The following is a 19279-nucleotide window of genomic DNA, read 5'->3' as shown; positions in this document are numbered from 1 at the left end:
TTGAAGGTGGGTTCACTCCAGGCAGTTGTCAACCACCTCTACACTACTATGTACCTCCTGTCGTCTTTGGGGTTCACTATGAACATGCAGAAGTCACACCTGACTCCTCACCTGAGCCATTTTGGGCAGGGTTCAGTTTTGTGCCTTTACACTTAAAAGAAGAATCCAGGAAATTTAGGTTATAATCACAATCTTTCAGCCTCTCTCTTGGATTTCAGTGAAGTAGACTCTAAGGTTACTGGGACCGATGGCCTCCTGCATCCTGCTGGTCAAGCACGCCAGGTGGCATACGCAAGAGCTGCAGAGAAATTTGAAGTCTCAGTAGGTCCAAAATCAAGTTGACATCTCCGCCCATGCCCAGACCTTGATGAAGACTGTAAAAGTTCTGCAGTGGTGGTTACTGGACAGCGATTGGGTCAGCGGCAAACCCTTCTCCCATCCACCCAGAGTTGATAGTGGTGACCGAAGCGTACTTAGTGGGTTGGAGTGGCCATCTGGGAGAGGTGGAGATAAGTCATTTGGTCTCTGGCAGATGCTTGGCTCCAAATCTGCCTCTTGGAGCGGAGGGCCTTCTGCTTCACATTGAATGCCTTACTTTCATCCATCAAAGGGAGGATGATGTAAGTGCTCACAGACAGCATCAATGCCATGTTGTATTGCAACAAGCAGGGCGGTGTGAGTCCCAGATCCTGTGCCAGGAGGAGCTACGCTTCTAGACCATTAAGGGATTTCCTGGTCGTGAATCTCATGGCAGGATCTTTGAATGACAAGGTGGATGAGCTCAGCTGTCGACGCCTACTGGATCAGGGGAGCCAGTTACACCCAGAGGTGGCGCAGTGTCTCTTCCACGTATAGTGAGAACCTTGTCTTGATCTGTTCACCACTGCCAAAAACGTGCAATGTCTCAAATTAATTCATGTTGGAGATTCCCAGGCACCTCTTGCTAGGGGAAACATTTTACTTGAGTAGAAACTGGACTCCTGTACCCCTTCCCGCTGAAACCAGTCCTGCCCCAAGTTTTAAAGAAGATCAGGAATGACTGACTCAAGTCATGCAAGTGGCACTGGACTGACCACAGAGAGTATAGAATGCAGAATTCCTGACCTTGAGCACACGTCCTCCAAACAGTGTAGGGTTCTGCACCTGGACCTTTGCAATCTCCACATTCATGCTTGGAGATAGAACAGCGACAGATGAACATCTTTGACCTTCCTCCGAACTGTGTTCCTTGTTGCCCTCACCTGGGCACGGTAAGTGAGTACGATTCAAGCTTTCTGTGTGAAACCGCCGAACATTACCTTCTTCCAGACAAACTGGTTCTGCTGACAAGAGCATCCTTCTAGCCAAAAGTTGTGGTGCCATTCCACGTAGGTCAAACGATCACCCTGACAACATTCTATGCTCCACTTCGCCCCTCTAAGAGGAGGAGCGACTACATCGCTTGGACCCCAAAAAAGCACTGAGCTTTTACATCTATTGTACTACGGAACACCGAGCAGAAAAAGGAAAGTGAAGTCATGCCGAAGCGAACCATCGCTCATTGGATTGTACTCTCCATTAGGATCTGCTACGCATTGGACAAAACAGCCTCCAGAAGGACTGCAAGCCCATTCTACTAGGGCCAAAGCCGCTACCACTTCATTGGCGCATGGAGTTCTATCCTGGATAAATGCCAGGCGGCTTCTGGCGCATCATACGTTTACCAAGATCTACAGTCTGGACAGGCAGATCCACCGTTCCGGGCTTTTGGTGCTATAGGGCTTACTGGTTTAAGCCACTTCAAAGACAAAACTTCCAATAGGTATTCCTCTGGTATTGATTAAAAAGGTGAGGAATCTGCAGTTAGATATCTCTATCTGAAGAACAAGTTAATTCCGGTAACGCTCATTCTGGTAGAGACTATCTAACCACAGATTCCTCACTAACGCTTCCATCCTTCCCGTTCTGTGAATTGGACTCCATTCTTTAATAAGATTTCAAGTCTAGGAATCTGCACACTGGTCAAAGCCAATTTCCTGCTGGGGATTTATGTTTGGGAGTGTGGATAGCCTGGAAAGCAACTGATATTAGCTTTGCGGTAGTGGTGCCTATATATGCTCTGCACATCATTTCTGGAGCGGAACAATGTCCATGCTGAGCCTCACAGCTCCACCTGGTGCACAGTTGTACTGCTAAACATTGCTGAATCCAGCCCCACGACTGGGGAATATTCAAAGGGTGCGGTATATGCGGTTAGATGGTGTGTCTACCAAAAAGAGCATTATCAAAGGTAAGTAACTTGATTTGTTCTTTAATTCTTACACATTGGAGGCTTCACTTCACTGCAATGTTCATGGTCTGTTGTTGATAAATGGGAAGATTTCTCTAGCTCCAGAAATTAGTAGGCCAAATCAACTGCTCATCCAGGCTGAGGGAGAATGACTTAAAATCCCATGTTCATGGAGTCTGTGTTGGAGGCAGGGCAGTTCAAATCCCTCAACAGAGAAACACTGGAGAAACTAAATAAGAAACGCAGTTAAACCTAGTAAATCATACAAAGAGCTGAAGAAGAAGTTCACTTATTATGCCGCTACCAATTGACATAAATGAAGAATGCATTTGTACCATGAAGGCCTTCTCCAGATCCCACTTCAACAATAATATACCTCCTCCCTTTGGTGTGGACATCCGATACCGTCATCTGAACATGTAATTGGAGCACTGTTGGAGAATAGTGGGAAAAACATGTTTCCATTAATACATCATATTTTATTGAGCTTAGTGGCCCTAGTAAAACTCTTTGACCTTGCATTTATACATTAAAAGAAAGGAAATTGATGTATAAGGATTCACAGTGAAATCAGAATTGGTATTCATTGTGTGAACTATGCATGTTCATTGACTTCAGTTGGATCCTTTCTCCTGATTTCCTTTTTCCTTTCCAGAGGGCGAAAATGTGCCCTATCAAGAACTTAGAAGGGGGCCAGGCTGCATCCCTCTCAGAGGATGTCCGGAGTCGTGGTGTCGATGTTGGGGTGGCTGTTCTCTTGCAAACAGCCAATCGGAAAATCCTATTGACACGAAGGTCAGCCACCCTCCGCATCTTTCCTAATGTCTGGGTGCCACCAGGTAAGGTTGGGCAGGGCTGGGCTGCAACCTGATTAGCTCTATGAGTGTATGTGTGTCTGGCAGAGAGTGAAGGACAGATGGATGTGCTTCATTTTCAATGTAATATGTTCACTTTTTCATTTTCCAAAGAACAGTGAAGGCACAAGTCACATATTTGCACAGGATTGTTCCAGTCGCTCTAATTCTGAAGTAGATACTACTATACTCAGAGTACCTGGGCTTTAATTGTCCATTGTAGTCCATGGAGATGTGCAGGTGCTTTACAAGACTTGTATGTTCACAGAGAAGACATGATGGAAGCAAATCAGTTATTTGTTTGTGAATGATAGGTGGTTTGGGAACTTTACTTAAAAATTGGTATTAAAAATATGAGCTTCTCCGTACCGGAAGGAGGAATCCTTGGCACTACAATGTAATAACAACAATGGTTTAGTGCGGTAACACATATATAGTTGTTTATCAAAGAACAAAGGGCCTTATTTAGAGTTTGGTGGACAGGATACTCTGTCAAAACTTGTAAAAAATGCTGTCCACTCTATTGCAGGACCATAGGCTAAAAAGCAATTGCACTTCAGGGGATACCATGTCCGCCACATTGATGAAGAGTATCCCATCGGCCAAAATCCAATACCCTTACTTTCTATTGCGATTGATGCAGATGAATTAATCAATTTACATATGCAAATTTATACAGGTTGTATAAAACGATTGTTTAATTACCAAAATACTCCCACGCTTGTCCCCAGTTAAATGACTTGCTAAAAAGTGCCATAGATTAAATTCAAAAAGTGTTTCTCTACAGAGTGATAACAGTGTAAGAACAAGGGTAGATGGTTGGCTGGAGTGGAGTCAATGTCTTTCCAGTTTTCTCATCGAAACCTGTGATTCCTAGTAAGATTGTCATATGAAAAGAAATTTCAATTCATTAATAAATTAAGGGTCATCATGAGTATAACAAAATTAATAAAAGTATTTTTTAAAAATCCTCGTCACAGGAAAAGGCAGAGTAATCAAACTGAGTCAGGAAAATAATCAAAAATTAATAGCTTGTAGAACCGGAGAATAAGCTACAAAAAAAGGAACATGTGAAGGACTGCAGAACACACTCCTTCTAAGAAGGTGGATGCAAGGAGATATGGAAAGGCCCAAAAGGGTGCCCACGACCTTAATCATAAGATAAGTAGGCGTACTAAATACTTGTTGCACTAACTGGTGACAAGTTGAGATGAGGCGCAAGGTGTTTAGAGGATGGAAGAACTTCCAGAGTATGATTTGGGTAGGATGAAACCTGTAGATTGAGATAAAGATCGGAACATGGTAAGGTAATAAAAATTAAAAGTTATGCCAATGAATTCAGAACTTACAAGTTGTTGGTTTCGAAGCCAAGTCCCCAAAAATTGGAGCGGCTCCAAGTAGGTTCGGGATAGGGTTCACTAAAGCGGTCCCTCAAAAGTTGTTGTCATAGATAAATATATATATATACCAGCCAGCTCAATGCACTCACGGACGGGTGCTTGTCATGCGGGGGTGCTCCCGCAAAGCCATAAAGCTTCACACTCCTCCAGGAAATTCTCCCCAAGAAGACAGCACTCACGGGTGCAGGCTCCAAAGATTTATTGTGAGCCACAGGCACAGACGCATTTCTGCAATAGCCTTTGTCGATGTTAGCCGGGAAACGCCAAACGCCACCATTTTTTAATGTCATACATCACGCTTACACGAGGCAACACTAACAAAGGACTAATCCTCGTAGGACCGGGTGGAAAATATCACTGCTAATGTCAGGGCCATCTTGGTCCTATTCCAGAGCCTATGCTACATACATCATATCATAATAAAAGGGTGTCATTAGAACGTAAACAGAGGGGTAAGTGACAATAAAACAAACTTTCGCAATTTCTTGATGTAAATACAATAAATGTCACATAGTAATCACCATCTCAAAGGAAAACATTCAATAATGTTTCACCATCTGTGACATCTGTACATACAGACACCCTCTATGTCTAATCACGCCCTGTATGGGCCATTATGCACTTATACCACCCTTAAATACATCAAAACAACCTGTATTGGTAAAGCCTAAGCCCTTTATGCTTTAATCATGCCCTGGATGGGCTTTCCAAATGATGTTGTCACCCATGAATCCTCATGGGGAAAAGCTTGTTGCCTAGGCCCTTATCGCCTCAATCCTGCCCTGGATGGGCTTACAAAATTATGTTGTCACCCATGAAGCCTCATGGGAAAAACCTTGTTGCCTTGTGAAAAAAATTATCAAATTAACATGCAGATGGTGGACAAGGCAGTATAAGTATACAAATTCATATTAAACATTCAAAAAGTTCAAAAGACTCTCTAGAAGTTCATTACAGAGCATTATTGCTAGACAGTCAATGAAAATTCAATTAAACTTCATAACGGCGGACCTAAGATGAACCAGACATCATTAATGAGTATAAGAAATTCAAATACCCAAACCTAAAATAAGAAACAGAATTCAAAATCAGAATCACTCATCAATCCATATGGAGATGAAGAAAACTTGTTATTCACAGTTAGAGACAAAGGCTTAAATTCACCATAATAGTGTACAGAAGTAAAGATCCAAACACATGAGAACTGGTATATTTAATATCCCAAATGGATCGCCAGTTCTTCACTGCTATTGAGCCCTAGGGGGATTTTAGTCTGAAGGTCAATGATATACCGCGATTCTAACTGCCTAAGCCTTAGAATCCTATCCCCTCCCCATGGATTCGCTGGTATGTGATCAATGTAGAAATAACTAAGGAGGTCTCTGTTGCGCCGCTGTTCTTTGTTGAAAAGTTTCATCCCCATTAGTTAAAGCCCTCATATGTTCTAGAATCTGGACTTTAGTAGGATGAATCGTGCTGCCTATATATCTAAGGCTGCACGGACAATTCAGGCAGAACACTGTATAAGGAGTTGTACATGTAAGGAATTTCCTGATTTTTTTTTGGAACCCTCAACTGCCAGGATATCATAAGACAGAACTTCTTACTACCCTTGCAGGCTTTACACTTCCTGCAAGGGAAAAAAAACCTTAGTGGACTTAACACAGATGTAGGTGTCACCATCATTCGATAAATGTGTACCAGGTTGTTTATCAATGAATTTGCCTTCCTAAAGGTTACTAGGGGATTAGATGGAAAATCGTTTCCTATTACAGTATCTTCCAAAAGAGTGTGCCAATTTTTCCGTTATATTCTCTTGAAATCCCCAGTATTTTCTGAGTAGGTGGTTATCAATCTAAACTTGCCCTCATTCTCGTTCGATCTAGTCATTTCCCTATTGGTTTCCTGCAACAGTTCTTCTCTCTTCTGGGAATTAACTCTCTTTAGTGCTGTATTTAGGACCTCTTGACCATAACCCCTCACACTGAAACGTTGTATACTCCCCTCTAAAGCCAACTGAAACTCTTGTTCACTGGAACTGTTCCGTTTAATCCTCAACAGTTCCCCATAGGGGATACTGTTGATAAGGTTCCTAGGGTGACTGCTAGAGGCGTGGAGGGTAGAATTCACTGCCGTTTCTTTCCTGTGCAACCTAGTGCGCAGCTTTCCTTCCTCAACATAGACAGTGAGATCCAGATAATTCACAGAGGTAGAACTCACTTCCCCAGTGAATTCCAAATTGATCTCGTTGGAATGTAATCTCTTTATATAGGTCTAAGCTGTCTCATGTGGCCCCCTCCAAACAATAAACAGGTCGTCGATGTAACAATGCCAAGTGACAATCCTGTCCATCCAGATACGGTTGGACTCGGGCCACGCAACCTGCTCCTCCTACCAGCCTACAAATAAATGTGCGTAGCTGGGGCTAAGCAGGTGCCCATCGCCGTTCCGGAGAACTGTCTAAAAAGTTGGCTCTGAAAAAGAAAAATGTTGTTGTTAAGACAAAACTCAATAAAGTTTAACAGCACATTGTGTCTCAAAAATTTAAGAGGCCAATTATCTAAGAAATATTTTACCGCCCTTAAACCGTCAGTATGGGAAATGCATGCATAAAGGCTGGTGATATCAAGTACCATCAATAGATCCCCTTCAACCCACTGTATTGTTTCAAGATGTCCCAGGAAGTCCTTGGTATCTTTAATGTACGACTTTAAATTCTGTAGGAGTTGCGCCAGAAAAAAAGTCAATATACATGGACACCCGTTAAGTCAAGCTTCCTTGTGAAGCTACAAAGGGTTTACCGAGTGGGTTCATGTGGTCCTTATGTACTTTAGGAAGGTGGTAAAAGGTGGGAATGATAGGGTTAAGACGTCTGAGAAATAGATATTCTTCCATTTCAAGTATGTTCTTTTTATGCCACTCGGATATAAGGAGGTGATAATCTGTGATGCTTTGATGGTATCCCTTTTCATGAATTTTCATGTAGCATCGGGCATCTGACAACTGTCGATGTGCTTGCTTGTTATATTGTTCTTGAGTCTGAAGAACAATATTCCACCCTTTGTCTGAAGGCTTGCATACAATTGTAGTATCTTGACTGTCCATATAGAGCAAGTTGTTGTTGTTTGTAAAATGTTTTACTCTTAGTGGTATATCTCTTTTCCTGTCGGAGGCGCACTAGGTCTTTCGTGACTGCCTCCATGAATATGTCAATGGCATCAGTTGGTAACTGTGGGAGAAATTGTGACTGTGTGAGTAAACGGGCTCTGTCCCCCACTTTATTCTACTCCTGACACAGCTACTTGCTGTGCTAAGTCCATGGGGACCTCCTCATTATTCTCTTGCTCCGTTATAAGGTTCTCCAACACTTCAAGAGTCTCAAGATCTTTCCCAATGAGGACATTAATCACCTTATGTACATAACTCGCTCTCTTGGGTCTAAAAGTCACTGGTTTCATCTTGAAGTACTTATGGACCTTAAAGTTCACGAGTAAATTGAAAAAGATCAATGCGAGTTTGTGTATATACCATGGACTTTTGTGGGCAGAAGGACGGTCCCAATTTCTGCAACGATTCCTCCATAGCCGTTAGGCACTTATCAGTCAAATTGATTATTATTAGATTCTCCCCATGATTTAATTCCTTTTGTTGTATGATTTCTTGCTGCGGGTCACAGGTGAGGAGCGATTGCTTGTGGCGGCCCCTGCCCCCCTCCTCGTTTTCCTGTGGCTGCCCGTTCTGGAGGTTTACCTCTGCCTCCTTTCTGCCAAGACTGTCGCATGAGTCTGAACTCCTCGTGAAAAGGAGTATGTTCCGTTGCTATCGATGGATCATTCGCATTTTCTTCACCCAATGACTCATTTCCTGTCACCTCCGATTTGGAGGGATCATGTGTCTCGACAGTTGGCTGTGCTCTCTTGCTTTTGAGTTCCTTTCTTGGGTTATCATATTTCCTGGCGAAGGTTAGAACCCTGCCCATATTATAATTCCGCTCATCTCAATCAAATTTCTCCTGCTTGCGTTGTTTTATTTTTTGTTCACAGGTCTTTAATCGTTTCTTCATCCGTCCTTTCATCTCCAGAATTGAAATCTGATCTTACGCTTTTGATAGTTTCTCTTCAATTTCTTTAATGTTCGCTAACCCCTTTTCTCTATAGCTCCACGCGAACTTCACTAAAATCTGCAACATACCCATGCAGGATTGGGCCATATTGCCACCCATTCATCCAGCAATAGGTGGTCCCGTGAGTGCTGTATTCTTGGAGAGAATTTCCTGGAGGAGTGTGAATGATTATATATATATATATATATATATATATATATATATATATATATATATATATATCCATTGAAAGTGGCAAGCCAGTATTGCAAGGAGCCATGTCCACACATTAGTTCAATATCCGGGCCAAGATGGACACTGGTAATGCAATCTAGTGCTAAATTGCTATTGTTGAACCTGGAGACTTCGGTTCAAATCACAGTATTTGGAGGGCACTGACAAATTTGTGATTCAGGATACATCACAGTAAATTGTTGTGCCTCAAATAAGTACATACAAATGTGTAATATGTACAATAACTGTAAGCATTTGTACACCCCTCCCATCCTAATCTCTGAAGCTGAACCCTAAACACAGAGCTGTTTTATTTAAATCACGTAATAGTCGAGATGGTTCTGCCTCAGTAAAAAATATTCCCTGTCCATTGCTCCACTGATCTTGCCAACTAGATTTTGGGCATATAACATACCTAAAATAAATTAAATTCCCTATCTTTTTAATGGAAGACACTGACAATAACTTTATGCTGAGATGATGTGAAAACTGGCAATCTTGAGATATTGAGGCATGGTAAAATCTGGCTAAGATCTACATTCTTTAAATGATTACTGCTAGTATCTCCAACATGGGGTCATGAAGACCAGATACTTGTTCGAATAACTACTGGCTATACATTTCCATTCCATTCAAAATTCATTGCTATCATATTCATTTTATATGGATAACTTAAAAATCAGGCCAGAATCAGACCCTACTTGACCTACAATGGACATCCCTAGCTAATTGTATCATGAATGCAAGAGTCTAACATAGGCATTTGGTGAAAGTCTAGTTAAGGAGGAATCTACTTTGATGCAGGGGACTTCCCACTGTGTTCAATGAGGGTTCCTAACCTAAATTCCTATCAGGCCTCAGCTTTCCAGTTCACCTGGTGGTTATGTGTGCTGCATTTGCCACATATTCTATCTGTCATGAAGGGGAGCGTTCCTGTACCTGATCAGGGAACACTTACCTACGCCGAGTTAGTGTCAGATACCTTTCATATTTATATTCTGAAGTACCACCTCTTTTGCTCAGCTACTTTCATATGCCTCAGTGCAGTCTCATATGTCATATCCAGAACTTAATTCTTTAGTTGCATCCATCATATGCTAAGAGCAGCTACACATGTCAAGGTACTGAAATTATATCGTAGGTGCAGGCTGAAGCGCTGAGAACCTATCATATTCCAACGTCCATTTCATACGCTTAAGTAGAGCTGAATTCTTGCTTTTAATGCCTCACATGTTATGTTCAGATATACCTTCGTTTTCCTAGTTACAACCCTATTATCCTGCTATAACCCCATCAGGCTAATTATTACTGCATACGGCCACTTACGCCACAGTGGGCTCAATTCACATGCTGCATTTGGTAGTACATGAAGTAGTACTACAATAGTACTACTTACACACTACAAAATGTAAATTAGGCACCAATGATCAGAGACCTCAACCTCCGCCTTGTCTTGTTTTTTCTAGATCTCCTCACACATAGGTATACATTTTATGTGGGAGCGACAGTTGTAGTGGTGGGAACATGGGAAATAATTACTCAAAATGGGTAGGTTCAAGGGAAAGTTATTAAGATCTTATTCAAATAAATATTGATGCTTTTGTTTCCACTTGAACCTTTCTCACAATGTGATGCCTAGTCCTACGTCAATTTTGAAAGGACATTTTTTTAAGCACACGTGAATAGACACACAAGAAGGTCAACAGCAATTTGGTGGACATAAAAATATACTATTCCTCACTTCCATATGGTATCTATTATACTCATATAATCATTCTATTATGTAAATCAGAGCATATTATCATAATCATCGTGCATTTTCCTTCCTATACATTCCTTTTTAAAAAATGTTTATATTACATGTTCATTTTAGTTCAATGCTTTAAATATAGTTGCATTTATGAATGGCATTTTTCATTAAAACATGATCTCACACTTTGCAACACTATACCTCCCGATTGGAAACAAGCCCACATTGGACTATCATGAAATAGGACCAGACCCAAGCGAGACACCTCTGACCTTTAGCATTGCAGAAACCATTGCAGCCATTAAGGCAACCAAACCTGGAAAAAGCACCTGGCCCGGACAGGATACCTGGGGACTTACGGAAACAAGAAAACATGCTATGGGCTTCATATATAAACTACTTTTGTAATAATATCGCAAGAGGCGCTCCAATTCCTGAAACATGGCGGGGCGCCGAAATAGTAACCATTTTTAACAAGCATTTGCAATGCAATAGGTCTCGCATTAGGAAAGTTTCAGCTATTGGTCTTGTAAATGACACATTTTATATTTATGTGTTGGTTTTGAAAATAGGGAAATTAATAGCTTTGTCATTTACAATGCCAATACTTTTAACTTTTGCAAATGTGATACATAGCATTTGTAATGCAACATGTTTTGTATTTACGTGACTTAGATGTATTGATATTACAAATAACAATGGCTTTTAATTTTTTTAAATAATTAATACTTAAATAAAATGTATTGTAATTTATAATGGCAATAGCTTAAACATTTGTAAATACCTTTTGTGAAGATTATGTTCAGTGTATTTTATTGTGACGAAAATCCAAGAACAGAAGTGAAATATTAACGTCTTTTTGTGACATTTGTAATACAGCTTTAAACATTGATAGAACATATTTGAACTAGTTGTTGTTGAATGGTTGCACTAATTGATGCTGTGGTGGCGCGGAGGGATGTTGACATGGCGACGAGTGATGCTGTGGCGTTCAGTGATGTTGTGGTGACCCTGAGTGATGCTGTGGTGCCCCTGAGTGATGCTGTGGTGGTGCGATAGATTGATAGAGGGTGATAGATAGATAGACAGAGTAACGGCGATAGATAGATAGACAGAGTGAGGGCGATAGATAGAGTGAGGGCGATAGATAGAGTGAGGGCGATAGATAGAGTGAGGGCGATAGATAGAGTGAGGGCGATAGAGTGAGGGCGATAGATAGATAGATAGAGAGTGAGGGCGATAGAGAGATAGAGTGAGGGGAATAGATAGATAGAGTGAGGGCGACAGATGTGTGTGTTTGTGTGGTTGTGTGTGTAGTTGTGTGAGTGGTTGTATGTGTGAGTGGTTGTATGTGTGAGTGGTTGTATGCGTGTATGGTGGTGGGGTTGTGTGTGGGGTTGTCTGTGTGGGGTGTTTGGGGTTGTGCGTGGGGTTGTGTGTGTGGGGTTGTGTGTGTGGTTGTGTGTATGGTTGTGTGTGTGGTTGGGTGTGTGTGTGGTTGTGTGTGGTTGTGTGTGAGATTGTGTGTGAGATTGTGTGTGTGGTTGGGTGTGTGGTTGTGTGTGGTTGGGTGTGTGTGTGGTTGTGTGTGAGATTGTGTGTGTGGTGTGGTTGTGTGTGTGTGGTTGTGTGTGGTTGGGTGTGGTTGTATGTGTGGTTGTGTGTGTGGTTGTGTGTGTGGTTGAGTGTGTGGTTGGGTGCGTGGTTGGGTGTGTGGTTGTGGTTGTGTGTGGTTGTATGTGTGGTTGTTTGTAATTATTGTTCTGCCGGCTGTTCAAAAGTAAACAAAGCGCGATGCTTCTGAAGGGCCGATAGGGCTGGGACAGAGTTGGTCATTCGTGAGACAGCTTGATTCTTCAAATGAGCCGGTAATATTGGGGCAGAGTCAGTGACTTGGGCAAGAGGGTGTTTCTAAAGGGCTGGTAGGGCTGGGACAGAGTCGGTAACTCGTGAGACAATTTGGTGCTCCTGAAGGGCTGGTAATATTCGGGCAGAGTGAGTGACATGGGCAGAATAAGGCTGGGACAGAGTCAGTCACTTGTGAGACAGTCTGATACTTCTGGGAAACCCAACGGGGTGAAGCAGCCAGCCTCAGAGGCCGTATGCTGACATCTTTGCTAGCACAGTGAAAGGCAGAGGAAACTGACGACATAGCATGGGGAGCAGCAGCCTTTGATGTGCCGGCCGGCCATGCAGTGAATAATTAGGTGCAGAGAAATGCCGGCCTGAGGCAGAGCGCAAAGCAACAGATGGCATTTCTCCTCCCCTAATTATTCACTGCATGGCCGGCCAGCACATCAAAGGCTGCTGCTCCCCATGCGGCTCGGGTGCGTCCACGCTGGAAAATAGTCAGAAGGAAATAGGAGATGACGATATGAGCTATCGGCATTCTAAAGGGTTATCTTTTGTTTTGATTTATTTATACATTTTTAAAGAAATGTAGTATTTCTGGATTGGTTCTTAATGCGGCGAGGCTCATTTATAAACCCCACGTGATAAGGCAACACCGACCCTTGAAGAAGTAAGCTTGTCAAGGGCGGGGAGAGGATAATGGGGGCTCGGCACAGTTAATTTGCTGATGAGGGACACTGGCCGAAAGATTGGAATCCTAATGGAGGCCAGACACAGGTTGACTGCTGTTACGGGATAACGGCTGAATGAGTAAAGTTTGGGTGAATTACTCTCGTAACTGGGGAGTAAGGCATGACTAGTATGAATGAAGCCACAATTCAGTGCACATAGATGAACAAGCACATTGAGATGAAGTGATTTGCACGGCCTGGTGGCCGTGAAGCCTTTGAAGCTCTCGAGAAAAGCCAGAAACACCAGGGGGTGGAGATTGCCTTCAAGAATGCGAGTCATGGTGTGGTGTCTACATGGGCTGAGGAGAGTAGAAATGCAAATGACGGCCTGCGGCCATGAGAGGTGAAGTGAAGAGCAAGTCTGTGTATTAAATAAAAGAGTAGCCCGCAAGTAATGGGAATGACAAAGAGGGTGAGTGGGTAGTTTGGATCCAAAGCACTTTAAGGCGAAAAATCTCAAGGAGCTGAAATTTAAACAAGTTGCGATGCGTGGGCAGAGAGAAGGCAGGCGCTGGAGAGGGAGGGGGTGGGCAACTCGAGCGACCATATGGAGAGGGAGGGGGGTGGGCTGCCTGCTGGGGGAGGCCAGGCACAGGTTGACTGCTGTTACAGGATAACGGCTGAATGAGTAAAGTTTGGGTGAAATACTCTCGTAACTGGGGAGTAAGGAATGACTAGTATGAATGAAGCCACAATTCAGTGCACATAGATGAACAAGCACATTGAGATGAAGTGATTTGCATGGCCTGGCGGCCGTGAAGCCTTTGAAGCTCTCGAGAAAAGCCAGAAACACCAGTGGGGCGGAGATTGCCTTCAAGAATGCGAGTCATGGTGTAGTGTCTACATGGGCTAAGGAGAGTAGAAATGCAAGTCACGGCCTACGGCCGTGAAAGGTGAAGTGAAGAGCAAGTCTGTGTATTAAATAAAAGAGTAGCCCGCAAGTAATGTGAATGACAAAGAGGGTGAGTGGGTAGTTTGGACCCAAAGCACTTTAAGGCGAAAAATCTCAAGGAGCTGAAATTTAAACAAGTTGCGATGCATGGGCAGAGAGAAGGCAGGCGCTGGAGAGGGAGGGGGTGGGCAACTCGAGCGAACATATGGAGAGGGAGGGGGGTGAGCTGCCTGCTGGGAGAAGCTTGTGTGAGGGAGGTTGGGCTGGCTGGGCTGCCTTTGATGATGGAATGCGAGCTCGTGCACGAGGAGCTTGAGGTCACGTGATTCTCGTGAACTGTTGAAAATCCGCTTTTGGAGAGCCTTTTGAGAGCCTTGGGTTTAAGTAGTGGTTTAGCCGCATTAGACTCGCATATTCATTCCTTGCGGAATGGAATAGGCGAGACCTAAAAAGGGCGACAGAATGAACCCGGCCCACTATAGACCTATTAGTCTGCATGACGTTCTTCAGAAGGTATTTGCACAGCAAGTATTAACTAAGCTGAGTGCTTGGATTGAGGAAACCCGTGCTCTAACCAAGGACCAGGCTGGTTTTAGAGGAAAAATTAGCACTGTCGATCAAGTCTTTAGATTTTTATGTATCATCTGGAAGTACATCAATATAAAGAGGGCACACTTGTATGTGGTCTTTGTTGACCTCAGGGCAGCATTTGACCTTGTGCCCAGAGGCGCCCTGTGGTCGAGACTGAGAGATCAAGGGGTCCCTGAGAATATTCTGAAACAGATCATTAATCTCCACGAGGCCAACTACGCCAGGGTGAGATGGGGACCAAATGGAGAATTAACTGAGCGCATTGACATAAGGAGAGGTGTCAGGCAAGGATGCGTGCTGGCACCTACACTATTCTCCTTGTATGTTAATGACATACCGGACACCCTCTTAGGCTGCGAGCATGACTCTCCCAAGCAGGGCGGTGACCATGTGCCGGCATTGTTATTCGCAGATTACACTATTTTAATCTCACAGACACCTAGAGGATTACAAAATCTACTTGATGCCTTTCGGCGTTACTGTGATGACAAAGGATTGGAAATTAACTCGTCCAAAACCAAGTATATGGTGGTTAATCCTCATAGAAATTTTAAAATAACACTGACAGTTAATAATGAAATGATCGAGTATGTGCACAGTTTTAATTATCTGGGTATTACTTTAGACACCAAAATGAACTGGAAATCTCAAGTTGATAGAAGTAAAACACTCCTTGTTCAAAATCCAGTCCCAATAGCTAGGAGACATAAGAATAGCTATTCTAAAGCTGTGACTCCAGCACTAGAGCTATATAAACATAAAGCCCAATCTGCTTTACTCTATGGGTGCCGAACTATGGGGCCACACAGCCAAATGTGCCTTTATGAAACAAGAAAACCTTTTTTTCAGACAAATACTAGCAATCCCATGGCGCACACCATTACTACCACTCACAATGGACTTGAACATACATTGCACTGATGATCATGCTACTCTGCAACCACTGCTATATTGGGTACGCGTGCGGGCAACAGATGAATTAGCTGACTATAGAGATGCCCTAAAGGAAGTTATGGAAATAAAAAATACGACACAGCTGGCGTGGCTGAATCACATCCAGGATTGATTTACGAAGCTCAGGTTATACCATTATTGGGCTGAGCCCGATTGTCTGACCCTGAGCTGCAAAAAGCTGCTAAAAGAACGATATTGGTAGTATCTCATCAGCTCCACGCTACAGAACCCGAGGGTAGGTGCCTTAACCCTTGAGTTTCTTAGTGTGAAAACAGTGAGCAGTTTTGAAGGTTTCATGGATGAGATTTTCCCAACCTTAGCGAAATCCCTGTATCTAAAATTTAGCTACGGCATATTGCAAATTAAGGCTAACACTGTTAAATGGATGCGTAATCAGGATAATGTAGGGAAGGAAGTCCTGGCAAAATGTGATTTGTGCACCATGGGAACAAGAGAGGACGAGGCACATGTATTATTCCTGTGATCTGCCTACACTCACTTAAGGAAGAAATGGATAAAACCTATCTGTCGCCTCCTGGGATTTAGACATCTCAGTGATGCCGAAAGAGTTCTTAGAAGCGAAACTACTCAATCCATTGTCTTTAGTGTAAGTAGATACCAAGACAGTACGAAGGAGACGGGGTATCAGACTCTGATAATATAGAGATGTAGCTTAGTGCATTTGATGTAACATAGTAGCTGAAAACCGGGTCCAGGGGACAAGAATTGGTGTCAGTATTGTTTACAATTTGTACAGGAAAGGGAAGTAATACTATTTATATTAAGTATGTCTTAAAATCTATATCCAGTGTAAAACATTCGACCGTAATAACTATAACGAATGGCAAATGCTCTTTTAAACTCAAAAATGTGTATTTATTGTTTTAATACTGCCATTGCCTCTGATGGATTTTCAACCAGGAATAATGAACTGTAAAAAATGGGCGTGGTTCTGGACTCTTGGGGCCTAATTTTTAAAATATTTGTGAATCTTTTATGGTTTTGTTTTAACCGAAATAAAGATATTTGATGATGATGATGATTAAAACATGATAATTCAGATTGCTTGAATATTTGTGTTTCTTTGTTTATTCATGAACTGTCCTTTTAAAAAAATTGTTTTTACAATTGATAAGGTTTCGTAGAAGATGATATAATGCTTTTAAACAATAAGGGGCCGATTACGAGGCCGAAGGAAACGGCTCCATTCCTACGGCATGGTAATCTCCTGTTTGGATTAATTTCCGACCGACCCATTTTTATAGAGTCGGTGGAAATTAATCCAAACAGGATTTCTGAATAGCTTACGACGGGCTCGGAGAGCCTTTCTGTCATTCGGAAAGGGGTCTGTAATCCCAAGAGCAGCTCTTTCCGCCTGAAGGATTACAATGGCAGATTCCTACAGCCTTTCTGTGCGGGCCTTTCCGACACAGAAAGGCTGTGGGAATCCTACTTTGGGGACCCCCCAGCAGAGCCTCCATGGGTACAATCCTCTGGATGGCAGCCTAGGGGGCACCTATGGTGACCTCCTGTTGATCCCTGCACCCTGTGGCAGGCACCTTGTGGTGCCTGCCACGGGGTGCAGGGATGAACTGAACCACAGCTCTTTAGAATGAGAGCATGCATTCCGGTCGGAAAGCATTCTCCTATTATAAAGAATAGGATTGCGACCGAACAGGGTTGGGTCACATCTTAATTGCCGGTTTGAGACCACCGACAGGAGGTCGGTCGGTCCCAGTTCCAGATTGATCTCTTGACTGACTCGGTTCAGTCCAACATCGAAATCGGGCCCTAAGTTTCACAGAAATTAAGTTGGTGAAAAGGTAGAGGGTCTCATTCTGTAATTGTTTATGTTGGGCTATTCAAGAATGTTCAGAAAGAATATAATATATAAATTGCAACAGAGCTTTATCAAATAGAGGGGAGCTTTGTACCAGGAACTCAAGACCAAGGGCCATACAGATCTGTAATCACCTACCCTCTGCTGAAAGCTACAGGGAAGGCACAACAGCTTTATTTCAGCTTGTCTTTTTCTGTGAAAGGCACAAATGAAGCTGTCGGTTTTCCGCTGAACATTGGTTCTATTGTTTAAAGATGTATGCAGGTGTGAACCGTCTCATAGTAGAGAGGAAATTGAGGTTGAGGATAATGACTTAAACTGTCATTATATTATAATATTTTGTACTATTGAGCTTCTTGGTAAGTATTGTTGCCAATATAATATATTTTTATCATAGCCACTCTTCAGATTGTGTGCACTAGGATAGGACTTTGATTTCCTTTTTTAATTTAAATAATTTTTTATTCGCAACTCATAGGAGAAAGATATTATTAAACAGGACCAAACAAATACGAGAGAGGAAGAATCAAAATAGCAAAATGAAAATTCGAGCAATTACAGTATCAAACAATTCAATAAAAAATAAAATAAAAAATAAATTGTGTGTCTTGTAAAGCGCACTGCTACCCGCACCGCAGGCCTCGGTGCGCTATAGGCCGCTGGGGAACCCGTCCTGGCTTTCCCTGTGAGATAGTCCCTCCTGGGAGTCTCCAAGGTGAAACCAGGCATCCCCAGCGTTTGTGAGGGGCCGTTGTGGAGATGAGGCAAGCTTAATGCCCAGAGTTGCCGAGTGTGATCCCTGGTTAGAGTAGGCACCGAGGCGAGAATTATCGAGTCCACTGATCCTGGTCCAAGACCCTGCCGCATCGGGAATCGAACCCTGGTCCCAGGCCGTTCTCTGCTCTCGGGTCTGCCACCTCTAACCAGTGAGCCACACCACTCCACTCCACATAACCAATAATAACATAAATTAATATGTATGACGTTGCAGGAACATTCCCCAGAATAAACCACAATTTAAAGTTTGAAATAAGTATTCACATAGTGACGTTCACATGATAAAGGAACCCCAAATCTTGTCACATTTCTTTTAAGACCGAGTACCTCTAAGGTTAGCCAAAGCATGTTCCATAGAATAAATTTCATTAAGCAATGACCACCAACCCATGATATGTGGGGGATTAGGCGAATTCCTGGCTCGGGCAATTACTAATTTAGCACATGTTAATACAATAGACATTAAAGCTTGCTGCGGAATAGAACTGGTATGAATATCAAGTAAGACTGAAGATGCTGTGAGAGGGGGGGAACAAACCAATTTTTGTTTCATAATCTTATCCAAAGCTGACCAAAATTCGATTACATAGGACAAGAAAACAACATATGTTCCAGATCCGCAGCAATAAGAGCACACTTGGAACATTTAGTTCGATCACTAAATGAGATGTTCGTGGATCACTTAGATATCCTTTCTGGAGTGTGATAGAGCTTACAAGTAATTTTAAATTGCTGAAGCCTTAAACTTGAAGATAGGACAGAATTATTGATATTACGAAGAGATAGAGTAATCATAGTAGGGGTGATCTTACACCCCAGCTTTGTGCTCCATTTTTCAGCTAGTTTGGTACAATCATTAATTTTATAAGTATTAAGACATTTATAACCAATACTGATTAAGGATTTTTCCTTATGTGAATAAAAACAGTCCCAAATACCAGAGTCCTGTATCTCACAAAGTTTCATTTTACGAATAAGAAAATCATATATTTGCATATATTTGAATCTCATTGATTCTGTAACTTTATATAAAC

At 42.5% G+C, this 19279-nt stretch overlaps 1 protein-coding gene across 2 annotated transcripts in view; it reads left to right on the top strand.

Moving 5' to 3' along the window:
* NUDT17 (nudix hydrolase 17) overlaps positions 1-19279 on the top strand; it is a 373515-nt gene that overhangs the window by 116466 nt on the left and 237770 nt on the right. For both annotated transcript variants that reach the window (XM_086945356.1, XM_086945357.1), the window contains exon 3: positions 2925-3108. In XM_086945356.1, the coding sequence (XP_086801482.1) occupies positions 2925-3108 (184 nt within the window). The remainder of the gene's footprint in view (positions 1-2924; positions 3109-19279) is intronic.

Source organism: Lissotriton vulgaris, chromosome 12 (assembly GCF_964263255.1).
Source record: "Lissotriton vulgaris chromosome 12, aLisVul1.2, whole genome shotgun sequence".
Classification (NCBI taxonomy): domain Eukaryota; kingdom Metazoa; phylum Chordata; class Amphibia; order Caudata; family Salamandridae; genus Lissotriton; species Lissotriton vulgaris.
This window is presented reverse-complemented; position numbering and strand designations above follow the sequence as displayed.